Source organism: Xyrauchen texanus, chromosome 19 (genome assembly GCF_025860055.1).
Source record: "Xyrauchen texanus isolate HMW12.3.18 chromosome 19, RBS_HiC_50CHRs, whole genome shotgun sequence".
Classification (NCBI taxonomy): domain Eukaryota; kingdom Metazoa; phylum Chordata; class Actinopteri; order Cypriniformes; family Catostomidae; genus Xyrauchen; species Xyrauchen texanus.
Window position 1 is genome coordinate 32,378,666 of NC_068294.1, and position 23,675 is coordinate 32,402,340.

Genomic DNA, 23,675 nt, shown 5'->3' on the forward strand with positions numbered 1-23,675 from the left:
ATTCAAAGATTGCAATTTTCCCCCTAACATTACATTTTTACTCCACTGATGGTTGGTTTAGGTTTGGGCTTTGGGTTGGAGGGTACAGTTTATAAACACATTCTGTACAGCTGAAAACAACTTGCTTTACAACTCGCTTTTGGCGCCCCTCTGTGGACATTTCACCCAGAAAATGAAGATTACAACAACAATTACTGCTTTGGGCACTGGGGGCAGTATTTAGATTTTCGGTAAGCACAGACCGATTTTGCTGTGAGATCAGTCTGGACCAAACAAATTATTTAGCTAAAATTAAAGGTGCAGTAAGATTCAGAAATTATATATAATAACATAATGTATATATTTTCTGTATAACCAAGTTACGTTACAGTAAAGAATGGGTCTTTTTGCATTATCTTGAACATTGTCTAGCATTCATTTCATGTGTTACTGTAGTTTACCTTGCTGAATAATTACAGATTAACATTGTTTATGACAGTTAATTTGCAGGCAAGATGAAGTTAGCTAAAATGACACAGATCGATCCTTATGGCACTATATTTCACATGCGTTTATGTAAGCTTACCTGTCCAATAAGAAGAAAGCCAATTCAGGGTCGGTTTTGATCCCCAAAACTGGGGGTCCCAAAAGGTCCCTCCAGGAATTAAATGCCCTGCCGACGTTCACTCTAGTTTTCGCTCAAACACGATCACGCACCCGCTTAGCCAGATGGGATTCAGTAGATACATTTTTTTGTTTGTTTTTAGGCTTACTCAGAGTTTGCATAGGAGTCGGTGTTGTGCTTGGAGCTGGAAGTTTGCAGGATTACATCTCTAAGATAACGTTACCTAGTGTTGCAGACTGTCTGTTGACGCGGAAGAGATGCTATTACTTGGGAGCGTGCATAAACGTCACATTATTTGGATTTTCCTATTGCTTTAACATGCAACATAGGAAGTCCGGGAAGGGCTTATTTTTTAAATAGCTTTACAACCCGTTCACACATTGGCAAAAAAAATAAAAGGTGAATATTACATGACTAAAATTGTTACATATTGCACCTTTAAATTAAAAAGGTATTATATGACCACTTTAATCATACACTCATGATGGCATTGAACTTGTTCATGTACAAACGTACCTTTTCGCTACCATAGTACATCAGGTTTTTCCCATCAAACTTAACATAGCGTTTCTGGAACACATAGTTTCTACAACACAGAAACAAATATATTATCAGAGTAAACCACTACACTGCAAAGTTCACTCAAACATTTACTCCATAATAGAGAAAGGTGCTGTTCTTGTGAATAAAATTCACTCAAGAAGGAAGTGAATCTAGTGAGATGTCAAACAGAGGACAGGAACAAGCATCTGGAGATTCAGACAAAGACATGAATAAGGACAAACCGGCTAGAGAGAACAGACAGAAGGTAGAAACAGGCATTGAGGGGAGTGCAGGAGATGCAGAGGCGAGAGGAGGCGAGTAGCAGCCCCGATGGGGCGTACCCTTGAGGAGAGAGCTTGTCAAGACAGCCGCTGAGAATTGGTGCCACCCGCTCGGACAGCGAGGTGAAGCTGGCGTAGGGGGAGATGACGTGGTCCTCATCTGCTTCACTTGAGTAGAAGTTATGAGGGAGGGAGAATGAGTGGGAGGCTGGGGAGGGCTCACCCACTGTGCAGTAGCCTGGAGAATCAAGACGCTTGAGCCATGAATGATTCTGCTGCCTGTAGTTGGAGAGAAGAAATATGGGATATGTAAAATAGCGTACCGTAATTTGAATGTGTTACCATGATGATACCCCCACATAACAAATGATCAAATTCCTTTAAAAACAAAACAAAAATACATGAATGTTTCTAATGCTGTTTCTTTTTTTTTTGTAAACTGAAGAATTCACTTTGTTGAATCATGTTTACTAAGACAACTAAAAATCTGATTTAGCCATAAACAACCCTTTTTAACTTCACATAATCCTAGAAGTTATTAAAGGCTAGAAGCTCTCCTAACAAGATCAACAAATTCTAAGATAGACTAAATGAGGCATGAAATGATTTTTAGCCAAAGTGCAAACACTGATTCTTCTTTATCCAAGATTGTTTGTTGTTTTAAGTGTCACTGTATGATTAACAGTTTGACATAACACTTTGGGAATACCAAACTTTCTACATTTATTTTATAGTATCAGTTATTACTTATTTGAACTCTCATGGAAATACTTTCACTTACCTTTGATCTTTTAGTTTGCCTTCATTATTCGTAGTTCCAGACTTTCCCTCAATTTTGGTCCTTTCAACCTAAGCACAATCATAAATATATGATAAACATAATTATAATTATTAAATAATTATATATAAAATTATTAATAAATAATCATCAAAAAAAAAAAAAAGATTAGAATTAGTAGAAGGGATGTCCCGATACCATTTTTTTTAAGAATGAGTACAGATACTTTGCATTTAGTACTCGCAGATACAGAGCCCAATACCTGTTTTTTTTTTTTTTTTTTATCAGCAGATCATCAAAATTATGTTTACATAAATAAATTCATTAAAACTTAATATCAAATGAAAGTATAACAATTAATTTTTAACACAATCCTAAATACAACATTGGAGTTATTTTTGTCAAATAAAGTGCTGCATAACAGAGCATCATAGGATATTGCTTAAAAATAATACAATAACTATTGATTTATTATACAGTAGTGATCTATTTCTGTCATACTTTTTTCATTTAAATTGAGCTTTTATTTTGGCGAAGCTTTTATTTTGAAGTGTTTCTGTGTTGTTATGACTCTGTTAGTAGCTCTGGCATAACGACAGCCGCTTCCCAATGTGGAAAAGCTGGTCACTACATGACTCAAAGTGATTATTAAACCGCAAAAGGCTACTATTCAAATAAGTAAATAAGTAGTCTGTATATGACTCACGTTAAAAAGTGAATTAGCGCTCTGCCTGCTGTCATCTGCAACAAACTGAGCATGCAATGCTCCTAAATGTGTTTTCCATGTATGAACCTAGGATCTCTTAAAAAGTATTAGCACATTTTGTTTTTGTGTCAGCACAACACCAATTCCACACATTCATAAGCACTCACATTTAAAACACTGCACATGCAAACTATGTATTTATCACATCAAATTGCAGCTTTTGCTGTTAAATAATCTCACTAGAATATGAAGTGATTTTAATTTGTGTGCTGAATGTTAACTTAATGACATTCGTATGTCAGATGGTTTTGGTTTTTGGTATCGGAGCATTTTTACGAGGGTTTCGGACCCGATTCTGGTACCAGTATCAGTATCGGGACATCTCTAATTATTATTAGTTGTAGTAGTATAAAATAATCTCTTCAATAATTTATTCAAGTATTTAATAAATAATTATTTCAAAAGTATTTTTAAGTAGTTCTAGCAAATAATGTTAAATCTGAAGCACGTTATTTCTGTGCCACTAGCACCACCAAACGGAATTGCAAAAATACTCTTTGTTTTCAAAACAGCTTTCTGAATACGATCCCCATCTGCCATTGGTCAAACAAAGAGATTGCCACCCCCACCCCCAACTCACGCCATTGGTTGAGTTAAGTTGTTGGGTGGGGTCTAAGTTGGTCACTGAAAACAAGGAATTTTAAGCACTGCCGACACAAAAGTGCTTACTGTTTTCAAGAAAATTAACCTATGAATGGCTTATTTATAGTTGTCTCTGCATGTTAAGCTTAGAAAAGAGAAAGTATTTTAACACATAAAAAGTTACAGTACATAAGTTTAAAAGTATCTCTCACCTTTGAGTGTTGATATTGTCGCTTGCTCTGGAAAACTGTTTCACAGTACGGGTTGATAATTTCATCATCATCCTCAGCAGACGCTATATAAAACAATTTCCCCAAGTAGTTCATACAGTCATAAACTCATTTTTAAAAACCACTAATCCGTTTAAAGATCCAATACAGCTGGTTTGTAAATATAGCAAAGTTATAGGCAATTATAAACCTACCAGACATTGTTTGAGGTGATTCAAATGTGTTGTTCTTGTCTAAAGTGCTATAGAAAGAGGAATAAAAAAAGCTAATTATGGACCTCGAACAAACAATTATTGTTGCCAAATCACTGGATCATGACAGCAATGGGATCTCCAGCAAACAATCAAACTGCATTAAAGATTGAACTAAGTAGCATTACATATTTACCTATGATTTTCAGTAGATGGGCTGTCCTCCTGTCGTGGAGGGGGAACGGGTACAGAGCGACTCCACAACATGCATGGAGTGCCAGGTAAAGTGCCACAATAGATTTCATTAGAGACCATCTCTAGCCCTGAGCAGGGTGGACTCGGGGGTGAGCCAGTGAAAGTGTTAGTAAAAGGAGAACACTGACAACTAGATGATGAGTCTGGGGGCGAAGGTAGGGGTTGGGTGCTGAGCTGGTCCAAGTCTGACATTCTCATAAATGTGGAAGGAGTATTCCCTCGATTTAACCTAGGAGGTACTGGGGGTAATGGCCCACCAGTCTCTGGGGCCGAAGAGGTATTGCTCAAACTTGGTTCACAAAGGCCCTGTTTTGGTTCAGTAGATGTTTCAACAGTGTCTATACTAGATGCACTAGAGGATGAATCTTCTGCAACTTTTAAAGAAAGTGGCTCCTGAGAAGACTTTCGGCAAGGCTGTGTTTCATGTTGTGTTATTAAAGATCGCCTCTCTGATCTAAGTTTGTGGAAGACAGTTCTTGGTTTTGGTACCGGCTTTATGACAGTAGCACTATGCTCGGAGTACGAATGCTTCACTTGTGCACAAAGATTCGGGGCAGAGCTGTTGCGTAAGGATTCAAAGGAGGTGCCAGCATGTCCTGAGGGAGAAAGAGGCTCTGTGTTGACAGGGGTCACCTCGTGAATAGCAGACTCTGAGTTGCAACGATCTAGCAAGGACTCTTTCCATTGATATTGACAGATCGACTGAATGTGCTCGACCAGTTTAAGGATACGCTTCCTGTGACCTGTGGCAGTCACTCCCACCCTGTTCAAAGCAGCATTGTCCACATGACAGAAGTCCCGGGTGAGGAGAAAGCCTGCCTGACGGAATTGGTCTAGATACCTCTCGAGATGGATGGAAGCCAACAGGTCCTCTGCATCTGAGCATGGACCGATTGTTGCCATAGTTTGCATAGATGCTCATTAGGCTGCATGCAAAACAGCAGCAATTTCAGCCAAGAAGAGAAGATGATTCCAGCCCTTCATCTGAGAAAATAAGCAAAATTATGTTTATAGTTTCTTAACAATTAAAAATGCCTCTTTATCACCTCTTTATACTCTTGCTTTATAAAGAAACAAAATCAAAACAAGACGTCATTTTTATTTGTATAGTGTTATATACAACACACATCGTTTTAAAGCAGCTTTACAGAAAATAATGCTATAACAGAAAATGAAGCTGTACTGCCTGTAAAAAAAAATGTGAGTGGTGCTTTGTTAAGCTCCCTTTATAAAAATAATACATTATTATTATTATTACTTAACCTACCAAACACCTAGCTAATAAGTGGCATTGTTCTATTAGAAATACCATACATGCCAAGTCAACCAGTAATTCAAATCTCCAAAATAATAAAGGAAATTGTGAATGGGTTTGATGAAAAAAAGTCATGGAAGCAGACGTTAATGGTCTAGCATGATAGAGAGCATTTTTCAGTGGTCTAAGATTGAATCACTGTGACATTTTCACATGAGGACATGACCCTGCTTCCTGACTCTTAAACCACTGCACTGGATCAAAGAGTGAAGTTACTGACTGAACAAAAACAAATCTTAGTTCCATTAACATTAAAATGAGCACTCATGGTAGAAACACATGGGAATATTACAGAATCACAAAAAATGATAAGATGTAACACCCAAAGCACAAGCACATGACATGAAAATACAGAAGATATTCTAAAGACAATCTTTTGAAAGGCCAGATTCCGTTCGTAGAGGAAAAGCTTTTGAAAATGTGGCTGAAAAGTTGAGAGAAACATTGACTCTGCTGGGGAGGGATAGGAAGATAAGTCATGTGGGTGGGGCAAAGATAGTTTGGTTGGGATGACATGTCTTTGGGAATGACCCTATGTGAACACTTTCAATAAACATTTAAAATGTGTTTCGTAATAGAAAGCGACACTTCCTTAACTATCCCACTCCCAAAGCAGTGCTTGTTTTAACTGACCCCACCCCAAAAATCATCCATTTTATATTTAGCTATGTATTTTTACGTGGCACAAAAAAAAACTACTTATTTTTCATTAGGTATTGAGAGTAATGCAAGTTTTCTTTACAAAATGAATATAGGTTTTTAATTTGCTGTAATATATTGGAATTATACTGCTACAGACTTGCTGATGACACAGCTTAATGAAATATCTAAAATACATGTGTTTTTTAAAATAAAAATGGATTGAAAGAAATGTCTTATGGGGGGAAATTAATAACACGTACATTGAGTATATTGTTCATCATATTTATTTTCATTTACAAGCAACATAATTTAAATTGTATCCACTTTATTATCAACAAAGTGCATGAATGTGAATCCCGCAATATCTGCCTTTGATCTCTAAGGTGTCTGATCCACTACGAGAAGTGAGAACTGTAAGCACTGGAAGTGACAGATCTTAATTAATTCCTTCACCCGAGTGCACCCACCTAATCACGTCTACTTCCAAGGCGATGTGTTTGGCATCTCAAACAAGGCTACTATCAACAAAAACTCATCTATAGTGCGTTTAGCCTTTTCTGGAAAAATAAATAGCATTTTTCTGTTTAGAGGTCATGTGTTAACAGGACCTATTGGGAAATACTTGTCGTCATCTTACAGGAACAGCAAGCGATTCCATAAATTATGATAAAATATCCAACCTCCTTCGAGAACAAGGTATTCACGTGACCAAAATAGCCAATAGCATCACAGAGTTTAACAGCATTTTGCTTATGCTTGAATGGTAACAAAACCATTAAAGACAGAATGCTGTTGCATCTGAGAATAGCCAATATGTTACATTTACCAAAAAAGGTAATCCGGCAATTTTACTCCAATTTAAAAGGTTTTGTGTGTGAAAGTGGTTTATGTAAGCAAGATAATGTTACCTTAGTGACCAGGTTTACGTCAGCAGAAAATCAAATGTTTAAGTTTGCAAGGAACAAACAAACATGTACAAGATCACTAAAATGTAAGACTTTTTGATAACGCATCAGGCAAGGGTTAGTTCCATCAACTGGCCCAAAAACCTGTCACACTGGTTGAGCCCTGATTTGGAACATATTCAACTACTGGGAAAGACTGTTCCCTGACTGTGTGTCCCAAAGGCTGACAGCACTTGAGAACACTGGCCTAAGAAGAATCTCGAGGCTACAAATGGACTACAGCCAAACCTCACCAGGGTGGGGAACAGAAAGCCGCTACATTCCATGGCCAAGAGGGGTGGAGCCAGATTAGCGGGTGTGATTATTGGATAAGCTCTCTCATCATAGGGTGTACGTCTCAAATTCAAAAAGGATGTACAATACTCTCTCAAGGACATTTCAAATTGGAGGTACCAAGGGGTCAAGGTTTGGCTGGTTAGCATGATCCAAGCCCTCCTGGTTGATGCCATAACTGCAGGGTAAAAGCAACTTACACCATTTACAGCTATTTAAAAGTAGCCATGTATTGTGATGAAAAAATTATTATTTTTGTCCATAAGCAAAGATCGCATCAAGCAGTTTGTATATTTCCTAAGGGGGGATCTGTGCCAGCTAAGCAACATATATTGAAATGAATGGTATTGCTATTGAATAACACAACTAAAAACAATAAGTATCATGTTAGAAAGCTTTGATAATGTCAACAGGGGCTGTTCCACTCAATGAGATTGAGCCGGAGTAGAAAAGCAGATGTTAAAAGCTGTTAAAAAAGGTAGGTGAATCATATCCTCCTCTTCCTTTTGTCTGGACTCTGGATGCTAACCTTTGGCTCGGGCACTCACCGGATTCACCGGATCCCATGCTGCGAGGGGAGGAAGGAAGCTTGTGAGGCGGTCTGATAAAGGGTGACCTGAGGAAAGGAGAGAAACGGGTAGCAATGTAGAAAAACTCCCTACAGCAAACCTGTCATCACAAAGCTGGATAAGCCAAGCAGTGGTCAAAATCAAGCACTTTGCCAATTGCATGGCGAGCACTATATTGAAATTCCACTTTTTTTATTTAGAACAGTGCTTGCAAGGCAGCAGTCTATTGATATTCCTCAACTTTCTGGCTAGGGTTTTTTCTCATAGAATCGTGTTACAATACCTACATTTTTGCTAAATTATTTTTATGTGTCTCCATGTGTATTGCGGAAGTTTCCTTGTTGGCATTACATAACCAACTATATTTTCAAGCTTGTTCGAGAGCATTCAAATTGCACAGCAGGTCAAATAATAGAGAGTTCCACTTGCAATGCAAAGGACCAAAAGCATGAGTTCTTAAGATGAGCCAAAAGTGTCATAAAAGTACCACAAAATAACATGGTTGCTTAATCAATATAGTTTTTCATCTCACATTTGCTTTTTAATCACACAATCGGGATGGGTTTAAGGTTTAGGGTAGGGGTGTAGGTTTTGTTGAATTTAAACTACATGTAAGGACCCATGTAATATCATTTAGCAAAAATGTCAATACAGTCATGTCATTTGAATTTGTACTTCTACAAATAATTCAGCCTGAACTGTACAGAATATAACGTCATCCTTAGGTGTACGTACTATGTTTTTGCACACTTACAAACATTTTGCACAATTGCAAACAATTAAGATTTAAGTTTGAAAATCTCCCACTGATTTAAAGAATGTTCATTATTCAAAATGTAACCAGTGGTGAAATTGTAATATTTGTATAGTGAATTGCAAATAGCATAGTGAAATCTTCTTACATCTATTTGCAAACCGAAATGTGATTGGTCTTTTCTTTCTTGCATCGATTTAACAATTTATGACTGTGACTTTGTTGATTCTCGTTTGTAGCTGACTGAAAACAAGACATGCGTCTTGACAACAGAAAAGCAGATCTGATGCAGCAATAAATTTACAGTTGGCTACAGCTTGCTCACAGGGGTTCTAAATACAATGATTATTTATTTATTATACACAATTTACAATCATATTTAATCAAACAACAAAATAATTTTGTAGACTTATAAACTTTATAGATATTACGGTTAAATTTGTTTTGATTTTCTGGAAAGCTGCTTTGAAACTATGTGTTGTGAAAAGTGCTATAAAAATGACGACTTACACAGAACTTAAAGCTAAAACCTTAGCTTACAAAAAACTTATTCTTTTTTTACTGTCCTGCAAGCACTGAAAAACTAGTTTTGGTTTGCCTATGTTTAATGGAGCTTACATTATATGAAATTATCAATTGACTGCATTTTTCAGCTTCTGTGCAAAAGATCCATATTCATAAGTTTTTAAGTGACATCACGATTATTTTTAAAGTATTACTTACATCACAACTGCTTGGGTTAATGTGAAAAACCTAACAACTGAGATGTTTAATTGAGCTGTTCTTGTTACTCAACATCAGAATTAACAGAAAGCAGCAAAATACCTATATTGAAACCACTTTAATGCTATAGTAACAGAAGCAACTTTTCCAACTTTAGTGATAAGACCTTATAAGAAACATGTTTTCATGGGACGGTCTATTTGACAAAATCGGTTTGTAAAACGTCATTATTTTTGGCAATTCCATTTGGTGCCACCAACAGTGGGCACACTGTTGAAATTACACATTGTAACTTTACGGGACAATGTTTGGTGACTGCATTCCCTCCACAATGTGCCCTGGGGATGATGGGGGAAGGGAGGTCTGAAGATAAGGACCTTGAGAATACTATCTCAGTCAAGCCTGTTCTCGCAGCTGATGGTCTGGTGAAGGTAAAGATGGTGCCTGGCAGGACAAATCGTATTCTAACAATAGAATATCTCTATCTTCACACTCATCCACCACGCCTTTACTGTGATGTTATTTCAAAGTCAATTCCACAAGAAGGCCACAATGTCAAACAGCATTCAACATGTATTTTGCAGGGAAAACTCTGCCTTGATCTGTCCTACACACCCAACCTATGTTTATCTGGTTGGGTGATCTGGGTTTTCTCTGAATTAATGAATACCCAGGATACAGCTGTTTCTCAAAAAAAGAGAAACCCCTCCTCCTCTCTCCAAAGCTAGAGGGGAAAAAATTATAACACTGATACACAGATAAACTGGAGATCATTAAAGCCATCTAATACCATAAGAAATGTAGGAATGTTGCCAAACAATAAAAAAAAAAAATTTCACCCCAAAAAAAAAAATCTGTCATTATTATATTATGTCATTATTTTTACAGTGGAACACACACAAAAAAGCCTACCTGGTCTGGTCTCATAGAAACACATAACTATACCTAGATTTTTAATCATATTTACTTGTCTCGCTGTACATATTGCATCCGTTTCTTGGTGAAATGGACTCTAGACTTTTACTTCATTTCATAGAAATCACAAGTATAAGGGCATATTATCAGTTCATAAACATATACGTTGTGCCCTGATCTTCACACAATGCTACCATATGACATCAAAACCCTTTTACTTGTAAGGAAATTAAATTTATTTCCCAAACAAACTGCACAGTAAATCCACTGATAAAGCATTGCACTTGCAAAGGACCGAGGTACAAGTCCTGAAGAGCACACGAGTCGAAAGTGTCATAGAAGCAATAAAAACTGGCGTAGTTGCTTCAGCAACAAAAAATTTTTTATGACACTATCAGTTAGGTTAAGGGTTAAGGTTTAGGGTAGGAAGGTAGATTTTGTCGATAGAAAACGTAACTAACTTTTAGCGCCACACAGTGCACATTTAACCTCAGAACTGCCACAGTGTGTGTATGTAACGGGTAAGGGATGGGCAAGGAGGAGGCGGAAACCGGCAGAACAGTCAACTTAACTTTAATGACATAACTCAACGTGAAACATAAGGCACACACACACACACACACACACACACAGTGTCCGTGTGTGTCTCTCTCGCTCTCTCTCTCTCTCTAACTGGCGTCTCTGGCACCCTCACGGCCTGACCACGCCCTCCTCCTCCTCCTCGTCGTCACACTCCTCCCCCACCCAATTCAGGCCAGGGCGCCATCCGGACTGACCCATCTGCCCCCACCCCCACCCCATACCATAGAGGGCCGGTGGTCCACCCCACCTCCAGGGAACCTGGGGGAGAGAGATGAGGGGAGGGAGAGGGGAGAGGGGAGAGGGGAGAGGGAAAGGACGAGCAGGAGACACAGAGAGAGAGAAACTTGCTTGACGGTCCCCAGACACACTGTCGCCTGGTCCGCTCTTCCACCCTCTGGCAGACGACAGCCACTCCTCCCCAGGCAGACGGCCACGGCTCCTCCCCTGACGGAAAGCAGCAGCGAGGACTCAACGACAGCGCATCCCTCCTCTTTCCCAGGATTTGAAACCAATGTAACGTGTAAGGGATGGGCAAGGAGGAGGTGGGAACCGGCAGAACAGTCAACTTAACTTCAATGACATAACTCAAATTAAAACAACATAAAACATAAGGCACACACATACACAGCGGCTGCATGAGTCTCTCTCTCTCTCTTTCTCTCTCTCTCAAACTGGCGTCTCCGGCTCCCCTTTATCTCGCTCTCCCGCTGATCTGTTGACTGTGTCCTTGAAATGCAGTGCACCAAGTTCCTCTTACCATCAATACTCGCTTTCACACATATACAGTAAAGGCAAAAAGTCTGAATAATAGAGATGACTTAATTTTATTTCACTTTTTTTAGATCCATCTAAAAAAACAAAGCAAGATCCTGAAACAGCAAACATAATAATCTGGTCTTTTATAGTCACAGAGACATCAATAATCACATTGAGTTTGCACAATTAAGAAGTGTCTCAATTCCAATGACTGGACAGGCAATGTGCACTTAAAATTTCCTGTTCCTTCACTTTCGATATGAGCATTGCCAAATGAAACATGATGATGCATTTTCTTGTAATGAAGTCAGTAAACAAAACTTGAAAAGTGTTTGGTCATGCATACAGTCATTTGCTAAAAACGGTATAATGCTTACATCCGTGGCCCATGGGTGTAGTAAGAAAATTAAGTTTTCAAGTCAGAACTTCCTGTTTTACCATGCTATTAATGTAAAATGGCAATGGCCATACTGTAAATGTCACTAACACACAAATCAAATAAAGCCACAGCTAATGTTATTCTGTCTCATGGGAGGGTAATTGCAGAGTTTAAACAAGGAAAGATTTTTCTTTTTATTTCGTTTTTTGTTTTGTTTTGTTTTGTTGTTTCACATGGTAATTAGTTGTTGTTCGTCTCACTAATGAAGAAAACATCCCCATTATTCTTTACCGTACAGCAAAAACACATTAGGACCAGATGATTGCACTGTTCTTGTGGGTTAAGATGGAAACAAAGTAGAAAAACGTCTTTCCCTCTAAAATCCTACTCAAACCTCCCTGCAGCTTCCAGAATGAACAATTAGAGGAAGCTGTAAAGTCAAAAGCAATTTGTGAAATGCCGGAATCAAGGAGGCTTTTGGGATGCAGTGTGCTGGGGGGTGTGTGTGTATATAACAGTGAAGAACTGTTGTGTGACACAATACGTCAATGTTCACAACTGGTGGAGGCCGCGTAGCTGAGATGACAGAACACACTTGTGTATTAATTTGCTGGAACCTTGCTCAAACACACATTCAGATCTTAGATCTTTATATGGATTTAAACCCAGATAATCCACCCTTTAATGTTTTAATACATATTAAATCACTTATTGTCCAAGAAAATGCTTAACTATCAGGGTGACACTCCAAATGAAAACACAAGTGCATGCATTTACAACGGGGTCTAAAAACACATTGAAAATCTGGGATTCAATATCTAATTTAAACTTGGTAATAAACAGAAAGTTTCAGGATAAAAAAAAAATGAAAACATTTACACAAAATTACATTAATTAAAATATGCACTATTTCTAATTGACTATTAAAATAAGCAAATTTGTGACAATGACCATGTTAACTCTTGAACAAAAGGTCAGATTTCTTGGCTTCCATCGAAGCACATGAGATTCTCAAATCATACTTAAAATACGATCATCAGGTCAATGCCAGTTCAAGTGCGTGGTGTCATTAAAACAAAAAGTAGACATAAATAATACTAAAATATTCTGCAATCCATGTAAATAATTACAATTTTCACTGAAATTTATATTTTGACTATATTTTATTTATTTGTAATGGAAAATGCAAAATAGAAGCATTTTCACTAGTGGTCTGACTTTTGGATCCTACTATATTTTTAAAAAACCTACATCACTTTTAAAACAAACAATTACTTCCTCTCTCTCTCTCTCCCTCTCTCTCTCTCTCTCTCTCTCTCTCTCTCTCTCTCTCTCTCTCTCTCTCTCTCTCTCTCTCTCTCTCTCTCTCTCTCTCTCTCTCTCTCTCTCTCCCTCTCTCTCTCTCTCTCTCTCATAATGGAAATAATGAATATCATGGCATGTGAGGGGGAATATGTTTTACTGTATATAAGGGGAGCTACGAAGCAAGAATACCCAACACTCAATTCTTTTCTCATAATTTTGCCCAATATTGAGAATAATAATCGAGATAGTTATAATTAGATAGCACACCTAAAATTAAAACTCAATCTAGAAACATTGTCAGTAATGGTCTTTGCAAAGGTCAAATCTCCAAAAGATCTAAAAACATTCTTCATCCTTCAACTCTCATGAAGTGACGGGAATACAGGTCAGGTTATGCAACAACAGATTTATCACAATTAATACACTTGTCCATGTTGTGGGTACTTAATCTACATTTGGGAACCTGCTTAGTAAACATACAGCATACACAGGGGTATAGAAAGAATTTGCATTGGCTTGGGTTTTGGAAAAGTAATGGGTTTCTCCCAAAAAGTGGGGGAATGAATGAAGAATTTCTCCCCACTAGTAATACTGATTGCTTCGCCCAGGCTGGACATATAAACTTGGGATCCACTGAACGGAAATGTATTCTGCAGAGGCCTTCAAAATGGAAAAGCATGTTATTCTTGCAAATTCCCCAGTGACTCCCACAGTTGTTGTGTCTACTTTAGGAACTTGCATATTAGCTCTGGTTGTTTCTAATTGAGTTTAAAGTAACCGTGACATTCAGCAACTATAAAGCCTGAGGATATCAGATTCCTCAGGGGAGTAACACCCTATATGACAGAAGCATTTACACAGTGTATTACATGCAGACGAAATGCACTGGAACAGTGATACCGACATGAGTATCAATGGAATTCCGTCAACACACTAATGTGCTGGGTAATAGATGAACTCTCAGGACGTTAAACTAGAACAGTAACAACCTTTCTTGTTCATCACTGGACTTCAGATATTAATTTCTGAACACTGATATATTCAAACGTGGAAATAAAGCTTAGAAAAACCGTTTGCGATAATTAAAAGCGCCACTAAAAGTTAGAACATCCTATTACATTTCTATTCTCACATGGGACACATAGAAATATCAAACAGCCCGTTATATGGTCAGGCAGACTTGTCCGATGTTGACAAATGTCACTTTGAATGAAAAAGGATTTTAAATCACAACTTACCTTTATTGCTTCGCGTTAAAATCCTGCGATTTTGTGCTTTGTTTATGCGGAGATTGTTAAAATCCAGTGTTCTATGAGGGACTGGTGAAAGTTTGAGCGTTTTCTGCAGCGCTGTGCTGGTGATAGTTATATTTGTTATGATGACGGTGGTAACAGTGTCGAGTGTTTAGCGCCGCTGAGAAGTAGCAACTGAACTCTTAAAGGGAGAGTGGCTTGTGAGATCTGCCGACAGTTTTGTCGTCTTAAAGGATAGTTCCGGGTTCAATACAAGTTAATCTCAATCGACAGCATAAGTGGCATATATGTTAATTACAAAAAAAAATACTTTCGACAATTTCATTGTTTATTAAAAAAAGCAAAGACGGCCGAACAGTAAGGCAATGGAAGTGAAGGATGCCAGTGCATATACGTTAAAGTCCCCATGAGTGCCTTGTTAGCGTAGTTCGATTGAAAACTGGAAAATATTGTATAAGGCTGTATACGAAAGCAGGATGTTTTTCAAACTGTTCTAAGACCAGTTTCCTTAAAGGGGCCATAATGTGTTATTTATTGATTTTTTTTTTTATTATTTTATTTTATTATCTTCCTTGAGGTCCAAGGATATTGTTAAAAAAGTTTATTTTTTGCACCAAAACAGTCTCAATTTAGTCATATATTATCATTTACCACCCTGTTTTTGGCCCTCAGTCTGAACGCTTGGTTTTGGTGGAAGCACCTGCTTAAAACTTCAATATAAATGCCTACTGTTATGAATAGATAGCTAGCAACATGCAGCCCCTCAAATTCAGCAAACTCAATCGGAGATAAACGAACAATAGTCTAAATTAAACTAGTCTAAATTGCAGGGTTTACACATAACACACATCCAAAACATTGTATCTGAAAATATTCAAATGTTCATCTCAAGCACAACTGTTAACACTCAGCACCATAAACTATCAAACAGTCATGACATTTAAAAAATAATTAATGAATGAAATGCTTTACTTGCATTTTTGAAGTGTTTTAAACTCCCCCATCCTTCAATAACAGTTCCTTTGCAAAGCTTAAATCGTTATTTTGACAGTTCACAAGCAAGCCATGCTGACATGATCCAGAAAAAAAACTAACAAATCATAGTCCAAGGAACGGTGAAATGACACACACACACATACTGTAGGCACACTGGGGTGAACGTCGCTGGAATACACCAAAACTGTCAAAGACGTCCATCATCATATACGTCCTATGTTTACATACATCAACAATTGCAAATAGTGCAGATGGGCGAAATAACCCATCCATGGTGCGTTTGAGCTCAAAATAACAAGAGACAGCAGCTGAATGAAACAATTGCTTCTCCCTTTCAGAGTTGTAACTTTACACTGCATCTTTTAAAAGCAGCAAGATACATGGCAGCAGTCAAAGAGTCTGTGTAGTTCATGTTTATAAATACAAAATAATTCAAAATTGTCCAGATGGGTCCCCTTAGGTGTTATGTGAGTGTAGTGAGACAGACTACTGTCTTGTATTCTCCTGATTTGATAATTTCTTTAATATTGTGTATGATGGTGACTTTCCCTTTTATGCATAATTTATTTCAACAATAATGCGACCTGCATTATACCATGTGTAGACAATACAGCCCTTCTGTCTGTTTTATTGTATCACGCCCCCTTGGAATTAAGTGGGGTTTGGTAGCCTATCACTGTGTGTTCGTGGGGTATATTAGGCCAGCCATGTGTCACCTAGACACGCATCACAGTCTAATGAGTCAAGTCAAGTCAAGTCAAGTGGTTTTTATTGTCGTTTCAACCATATACAGTTAGTACAGTACACAGCAAAACGAGACAACGTTCCTCCAGGACCATGGTGCTACATAAAAACAACAAAGGACCAACATAGGACCACATGAGACTACACAACGAAATAAAATACCTATATAAAAAAACCTATATATATCTATATAAAGTGCACGTGCAAACATGTGCAAAAAGTACAGGACAGTACAACAAATTACTGACAATGAACAGGACAATAGACAGTGCAGCGCCGACCAGTACTCAGTAGTGCAAAAAGATGACAGTTTCTAAAGATGTAAACATAACATACTATGAGATAGTGTTCTATGCACATAGCAGTTATTGAGGTAGCAGACAGTTATAAAGTGACAGTTATTAAAGTGCAACTCAGGACATGTGTGTGTCAAACCAGTCTCTGAGTATTGAGAAGCCTGATGGCTTGGGGAAGAAGCTGTTACACAGTCTGGCCGTGAGGGCCCGAATGCTTCGGTACCTCTTGCCAGACGGGAGGAGGGTAAAGAGTTTGTGTGAGGGGTGTGTGGGGTCGTCCACAATGCTGGTTGCTTTGTGGATACAGTGTTTTTTGAAAATGTCTTTGATGGAGGGAAGAGAGACCCCAATGATCTTCTCAGCTGTCCTCACTATCCTCTGCAGGGCTTTGCGGTCCGAAACGGTGCAAGTCCCAAACCAGGCAGTGATGCAGCTGCTCAGGATGCTCTCAATAGTCCCTCTATAGAATGTAGTGAGGATGGGGGTTGGGAGATGTGCTTTCCTCAGCCTTCGAAGAAAGTAGAGACGCTGCTGGGCTTTCTTGGTGATAGAGCTGGTGTTGAGGGACCAGGTGAGGTTCTCCGCCAGGTGAACACCAAGAAATTTGGTGCTCTTGACGATCTCCACAGAGGAGCCGTCGATGTTCAGCGGAGTGTGTTCACCTTGTGCTCTCCTAAAGTCAACAACCATCTCTTTTGTTTTGTCGACATTCAGGGACAGGTTGTTGGCTCTACACCAGTTCGTCAGCCGCTGCACCTCCTCTCTGTATGCTGACTCGTTGTTCTTGCTGATGAGACCCACCACGGTCGTGTCATCGGCTGAACTTGATGATGTGATTCGAGCTGTGCATTGCTGCACAGTCGTGAGTCAGCAGAGTGAACAGCAGTGGACTGAGCACACAGCCCTGGGGGCCCCAGTGCTCAGTGTGGTGGTGGTGGAGATGCTGTTCCCGATCCGGACTGACTGAGGTCTCCCAGTCAGGAAGTCCAGGATCCAGTTGCAGAGGGAGGTGTCCAGGCCCAGCAGGTTCAGCTTTCCAATCAGGTGCTGGGGAATGATTGTGTTGAATGCTGAGCTGAAATCTATGAACAGCATTCGAACGTATGAGTCCTTATTGTCTAGGTGGGTGAGGGCCAGATGGAGGGTTGTGGTGATGGCATCGTCCGTTGAACGGTTTGAACGATACGCAAACTGCAGTGGGTCTAGTGAGGGGGCAGCTGGGTCTTAATCTGCCTCATGACGAGCCTCTCGAAGCACTTCATGATGATGGGTGTAAGTGCGACGGGACGGTAGTCATTGAGGCAGGACACTGAAGACTTCTTTGGCATGGGGATGATGGTGGTGGCCTTGAAGCACGTTGGAACAACGGCGCTGCTCAGAGAGATGTTGAAGATGTCGGTAAGAACATCTGCTAGCTGGTCTGCACATCCTCTGAGCACTCTGCCAGGAATGTTGTCTGGTCCAGCAGCCTTCCGTGGGTTGACTCTACGTAGAGTTTTCCTCACATCTGCCGTGGTAAGACAGAGCACCTGGTCGTTGGGAGGAGGGGTGGACTTCCTCGCCATCACGTCGTTCTGCACTTCAAACCGAGCGTAGAAGTCGTTCAGCGCATCTGGAAGGGAGGCATCTTTGTCACAGGCAACTGATGTTGTCCTGTAGTTGGTGATGGCCTGGATGCCCTGCCACATGCGCGCGTGTCACCGCTGTCCTGGAAGTGACTGTGGATTCTCTGGGCGTGTGCGCGCTTTGCCTCTCTGATTGCCCGTGACAGTTTGGCCCTAGCTGTTCTTAGGGCTGCCTTATCGCCTGCTCTGAAGGCGGAGTCTCGGACCTCAGCAGCGTGCACACCTCCGCAGTCATCCACGGCTTCTGGTTGGAGCGTGTGGTGATGGTCTTGGAGAAAGTGACATCATCAATGCACTTGCTGATGTAGCTGGTCACTGATGCTGTGTATTCCTCCAAGTTGGTAGAATCGCCATATGTTGCAGCCTCCCTGAACATGTGCCAGTCAGTACACTCAAAACAGTCCTGAAGAGCAGAGATGGCTCCTGCTGGCCAGGTTTTCACCTGCTTCTGAAGCGGTTTTGTGCGTCTGACGAGCGGTCTGTATGCTGGAATTAACATAACAGAGATGTGGTCTGAGTAGCCGAGGTGGGGCGGGGCTCCGCCCGTGCAGCGCCTGGGATGTTTGTGTAAACAAGATCAAGCGCGTTAGCCCTCTCGTTGCAAAGTCCACATACTGATGGAATTTAGGGAGCACTGTCTTGAGATTTGCATGGTTGAAATCTCCGGCGACAATAAACAGTCCGTCGGGGTGAGCGTTCTGCAGTTCAGCTCATAGCCCCATACAGTTCACAGAGCGCTTCCTTAGCGTTAGCGCTGGGGAATGTAAACTCGGTTATGCAAACAGTGGTGAATTCCCGTGGTAGATAAAAAGGTCTGCATCTAACAGTCACAAGCTCCAACAGCGATGAACAGTAACTAGAGACTAGCATAGAGTTCTTGCACCATTCCGTGTTGATGTAAACACACAAGCCACCACCGCGAGTCTTACCGCAGAGAGCTGTATTTCTGTCGGCACGAAACGAGGTGAGCCCGTCTAGCTGAATGGCGGCATCCGAACTCTGTCGCTGAGCCACGTCTCCGTGAAAACAAAGACGCAGCAGTCTCTAAACTCACGCTGCGTAGCCTGCTGGAGTCGGATATAGTCCAGTTTATTGTCCAGGAGCAAACATTTGAGAGCAGGATAGACGGGAGAGCCGGCCGGCTAGGGTTTGTTTTAGCCTAGCATGGACCCCGCCCTCTTTCCGCGCTCCGCTTTCGCACACCGCTTACGACGTCCTCTCCCCCGGCCACCGGCATCAGGCGACGCCGAGGGCTGGAGGCCTGGTCTCCGCAGCAAGCCGAGCACGCGTAGCGCCTCCTGCAGGTCATCATGCAGCTTGGTTTTTGCATGAGTCTTATATTTGAGTAGTGTCTGGCGATGGTAGACACGAACACTGGTTGCTCCGATGTCCATGTGTTGCAAAAGTCGGGCTTTTTTAACAAAAATAGCACCATTGTGGATCCGGAGTGGCCGCTGCGTGCTACCGCGCCGCCATCTTGGATTTGACTGCCCCTTTTTCCGGTATCGGACACTTCCGCTCCAAATGTATGTGTTGTTGTTGTTTGATGCTAGGCTAACCGCTCGCCTCTGGTACACGGTGCTTATGTTAGTTCCTTTTTATGTGATAGTGGTTGTTTGTGCAAGGCTCGTATCAAGCTCTGCTGGCCGACCGCTGCCTTCTTCCAGACTGCCTGTTCTATATTGCCTGTGTATTTGTGGCCGTAATTATGGATGTAGCTCTTAATTTTGGTCTGTTATATTATTAAATACGATGATTAAAACATGTTTTGTTTTACTATTTTGTTTTGCTTTGTTTGTTTTTGTTCTGTTTTGTTTCATTTTGTTTTACATAGTTTTGATTTGTATGTTTCCATTCAAATCTCTGAAAGCTGAAGCTGTTTTGGGACTCACAGAGGCAAGTGTGATCATTCTCTCTGTATGTGTATATCTTGAGCCAACTTGATCATCATAAGAGTTTGAAAACGTTTTTTATTTTAGCATGATGATTTATCATCAGCTCTCTCCCTTTCCCCTACTCTTCAAACTAACATATTTAGTGTGGGTTAAAACACTTGTTTGAGTTTTTGTTAGCTCTGTGTCCACTTAATCTGGCCAGAGTTTGTCGTTTTGTTTTGTTGGTTTATTATGATATTATTGTTAATTTGTTCTCTTTTTCTCTGGAGCTGAGGGCCCAGTGTGGGGGCTGGACATTCCCCACTAGATGGTGTCATGTGCTGAGTGCTTTGTAATCACAACTGATTCAACTGTGTGCTTTGTGTGTGTGCGTGTACACATGAGGGTGAAGTCTACCTTTACTTGGGGAATCGCCACACTTGGTTAGCCTACATTTTCCTGGTAAGCCTCAAGTTCCCCTTCTGTCGCTCTCTCCACGTTGTGTCAGAGAAGCGACACTAGGGGTCTCTCTTGAGCGCCGATATTCACCTCTGAACTATGAAAAAAGGCCAATGAGAGTTGGCAACCAGTATTTGCATGTCCCGCCCCCGGACATACGGGTATTTAAGCGGCGCAAATACGGGAGTTCATTCAGAAAATTTCTTCAGAGCCGATGGCCGTGTTTGTAGACTGCTGCATTTACACACCGAGTTCCTGCTATCCTCTGCTGCATGCTGTTGGATTCTACGGCGCACAACAGCGGCTTTCTCCTGTTTGCACGGCTGTGCACTTCCTGCCCCTGAGCGCATCGACAGTTGCAGATAAGAAAGATCTCTCACGAGTTCTTTCATTCATAAAAGAGTGATTTTATTTAAAAGAGTAATTTCCTCTAAAAGAGCAAAAACACAGCGGCGTTGAACGTCCTTTTAAGGACACGTCTTTATAAAGATGACTTTCCGCCCCTGTGTTGTTCCTGGATGCGGTAGAGTACTCTCCGCTTCCGACGGCCACAGGCGTTGTCTCGTGTGTCTGGGCAGCGATCACACTGAGGCTGCGTTTGTGGATGGTTCATGTTCTCATTGCGAGAACATGACCATGACAACGTTGCGGTCGCGGCTTGCTTACAACCGTAAGCAGGCCACTCCAGCCGCCCCCCGCGTCGCTCCTTCTTCCCATGGGATTGAGGACGATGCGGCTGGCGATGGAGGCGATTCGGGATGGCAGCGGGTGCAGCTCCGCCGGTACGCCCCTCGGACCACCCGCGCCCGGCACGCTCGTTGACTCCGTCCCGCTCGAGGTGGCGGCGACTCGCCTCACAGCCAGTCTGCCTACCCTCTTGCGATGGAAGCAGATGAGTTCGCCGCGACATCGGAGGGCGTGGGCTCTGATGCTGAGGGCTTCTCTGGGCTGCCGCCTTCGGGCTTGCATGCCCAGGAGGAGGCCGACGCACAGATGTCCGATATGCTTTCCCGGGCATCCAACAGCGTGGGTCTGGATTGGAACCCTCCATCCTCCCCACAGCCATCACGGCTGGACGATTGGTTCTTGGGCGTTCGGCGCCGCTCACAGCCTCGCCCCCCCCCCCCCGGTTCCTTTCTTCCCGGAGGTGCATGATGAGCTGACGTCTTCTCCACTCGTCGCACCGCCACCTGCTCATCCGCCCTCGCCACCCTCCACGGCGGAGCGCGCCACGGGTACACGGAGATCCCCCAGGTGGATAGAGCTGTTGCGCTCCACTTATGTCCCGGAAGCACTACCACCTGGCGGGACCGCCCTGTACTCCCTTCCCGGTCCTGTAGAGCAACATCCTCACTCACCGCGAAGGCCTACAGCGCTACCGGACGCGCCGCTTCCGCCCTGCATGCCATGGCTCTCCTGCAGGTCCACCAAGCCAAGGCACTTCGCAACATGCACGGGGGTGGCCCTGATCCCGACACATTGCAGGAACTGCGCTCAGCGACCGACCTCGCCCTGAGAGCGACGAAGGTCACAGCGCAGGCACTCGGGCAGGCGATGGCCACTCTGGTGGTCCAGGAACGTCAGCAATGGCTGGACTTCTGGACTTTGGATATCAGTGGGAAGGAGACAATAATGGCGCCGAGTATGGCTGCTGCGTTGCGAGCTCCGTTACAACACTGCGGTTTATTGTTTGTTTTGTTTACAGTTCTTTGTTTTTTTGTCTTGGATGTTGTCTGCCTTATTGTTTACGACAGACAAACGCTTTTGGACATTAGTTCTACAATCACACATCGAAAACCGGACTTCAAATTCCTTAATGCCGACCCGCTGTTTACAAACACGCCGGCGGAGCCCTTTGTCTGTGCTGCTCGGCCGCTGAAACGCAGAAGGAAAAGAGGAAAACGAGCCGGCGTTCTCATCAGAGTAAGACGTCGTGCAAATCGACCCCGCTACCCAGTATACTACTGGCAAATGTTCAGTCTCTGGACAACAAACTCTGCGAGCTGAGAGCGCGGATCTCTTTCCAACGAGAGACGAGGGACTGCTGCGTTATGTGCCTTACAGAAACCTGGCTGTCTCACGGAGATTCCAGACTTCGGCCATCGAAATCACAGGCTTTTCCGTGCACCGAGCGGACAGAGCGAAAGACCTCTCTGGTAAAAGCAGAGGTGGTGGTGTATGTTTTATGATCAACAAATCATGGTGTGATCAGAGGAACGTACATTTCATCAAGTCTTTTTGCTCTCCTGATCTGGAATATCTCATGCTTCTGTGTCGACCATTCTGGCTGCCGAGGGAATTCACAGCGGTTATCATCACAGCTGTGTACATCCCCCGCAAGTCCGACACAGACCGGGCACTCAGGGAACTGTATGGGTGTATAAGTGAGCAGGAAACCGCAGCACCCTGAGGCTGCGTTCATTGTTGCCGGGGACTTTAACAAAGCCAACTTCAAAGCAATCGCCCCAAAATACCACCAACACATAAAGTTCAACACACGAGGGGACCGGGTTTTGGATCATTGTTACTCTCCTTCCGGAAGGCTACAAATCCTCCCGCCCCATTTGGCAAATCGGACCATTCTTCCGTTCTGCTTCTGCCCGCTTACAGGCAGAAACTGAAACAGGAAGCACCCACCCTCAGAACGATCCAGTGCTGGTCGGACCAATCAGACTCTGCGCTACAAGACTGTTTTGATCACGCGGACTGGGAGATGTTCGGTCCGCCTCTGATGACGACTATCGAGGTTTACGCTGACAGCGTAACGTGTTTCATCAGGAAGTGCGTAGAGGACGTTGTTCGACCAAAACTATACGGATATACCCCAACCAGAAACCATGGGTTAACGGCGATGTTCGCGCGGCACTCACTGCGCGGACCTCCGCTTTAATTCTCCTAACACGGAGGAGCGTAAACAAGCCAGTTATGCCCTCCGTAACACTATCAGTGCAGCTAAACGCCAGTACAGGCACAAACTTGAAAGTCAGTTCAACACCACTGACTCCAGAAGTATGTGGCAG

At 42.1% G+C, this 23,675-nt stretch overlaps 1 protein-coding gene across 6 annotated transcripts in view; it reads right to left on the reverse strand.

Moving 5' to 3' along the window:
• Window positions 1-14,791, reverse strand: part of LOC127660163 (arf-GAP with Rho-GAP domain, ANK repeat and PH domain-containing protein 3-like) — a 39,442-nt gene extending 24,651 nt beyond the window's left edge. For 2 of the 6 annotated variants that reach the window (XM_052150272.1, XM_052150271.1), the window contains exons 1-8: window positions 14,647-14,791; window positions 7,974-8,041; window positions 4,172-5,214; window positions 3,979-4,025; window positions 3,767-3,849; window positions 2,210-2,277; window positions 1,489-1,707; window positions 1,121-1,190 (exon numbers count right to left, since the gene is read on the reverse strand). In XM_052150272.1, the coding sequence (XP_052006232.1) occupies window positions 1,121-1,190; window positions 1,489-1,707; window positions 2,210-2,277; window positions 3,767-3,849; window positions 3,979-4,025; window positions 4,172-5,142 (1,458 nt within the window). In that variant the 5' untranslated portion in view covers window positions 5,143-5,214; window positions 7,974-8,041; window positions 14,647-14,791. Of the gene's footprint in view, window positions 1-1,120; window positions 1,191-1,389; window positions 1,708-2,209; window positions 2,278-3,766; window positions 3,850-3,978; window positions 4,026-4,171; window positions 5,215-7,954; window positions 8,042-14,646 lie in introns of all 6 variants that reach the window. The other 4 variants (XM_052150270.1, XM_052150266.1, XM_052150267.1 and 1 more) reach the window with 3 other exon arrangements.
• Window positions 14,792-23,675: the final 8,884 nt, after the last annotated feature.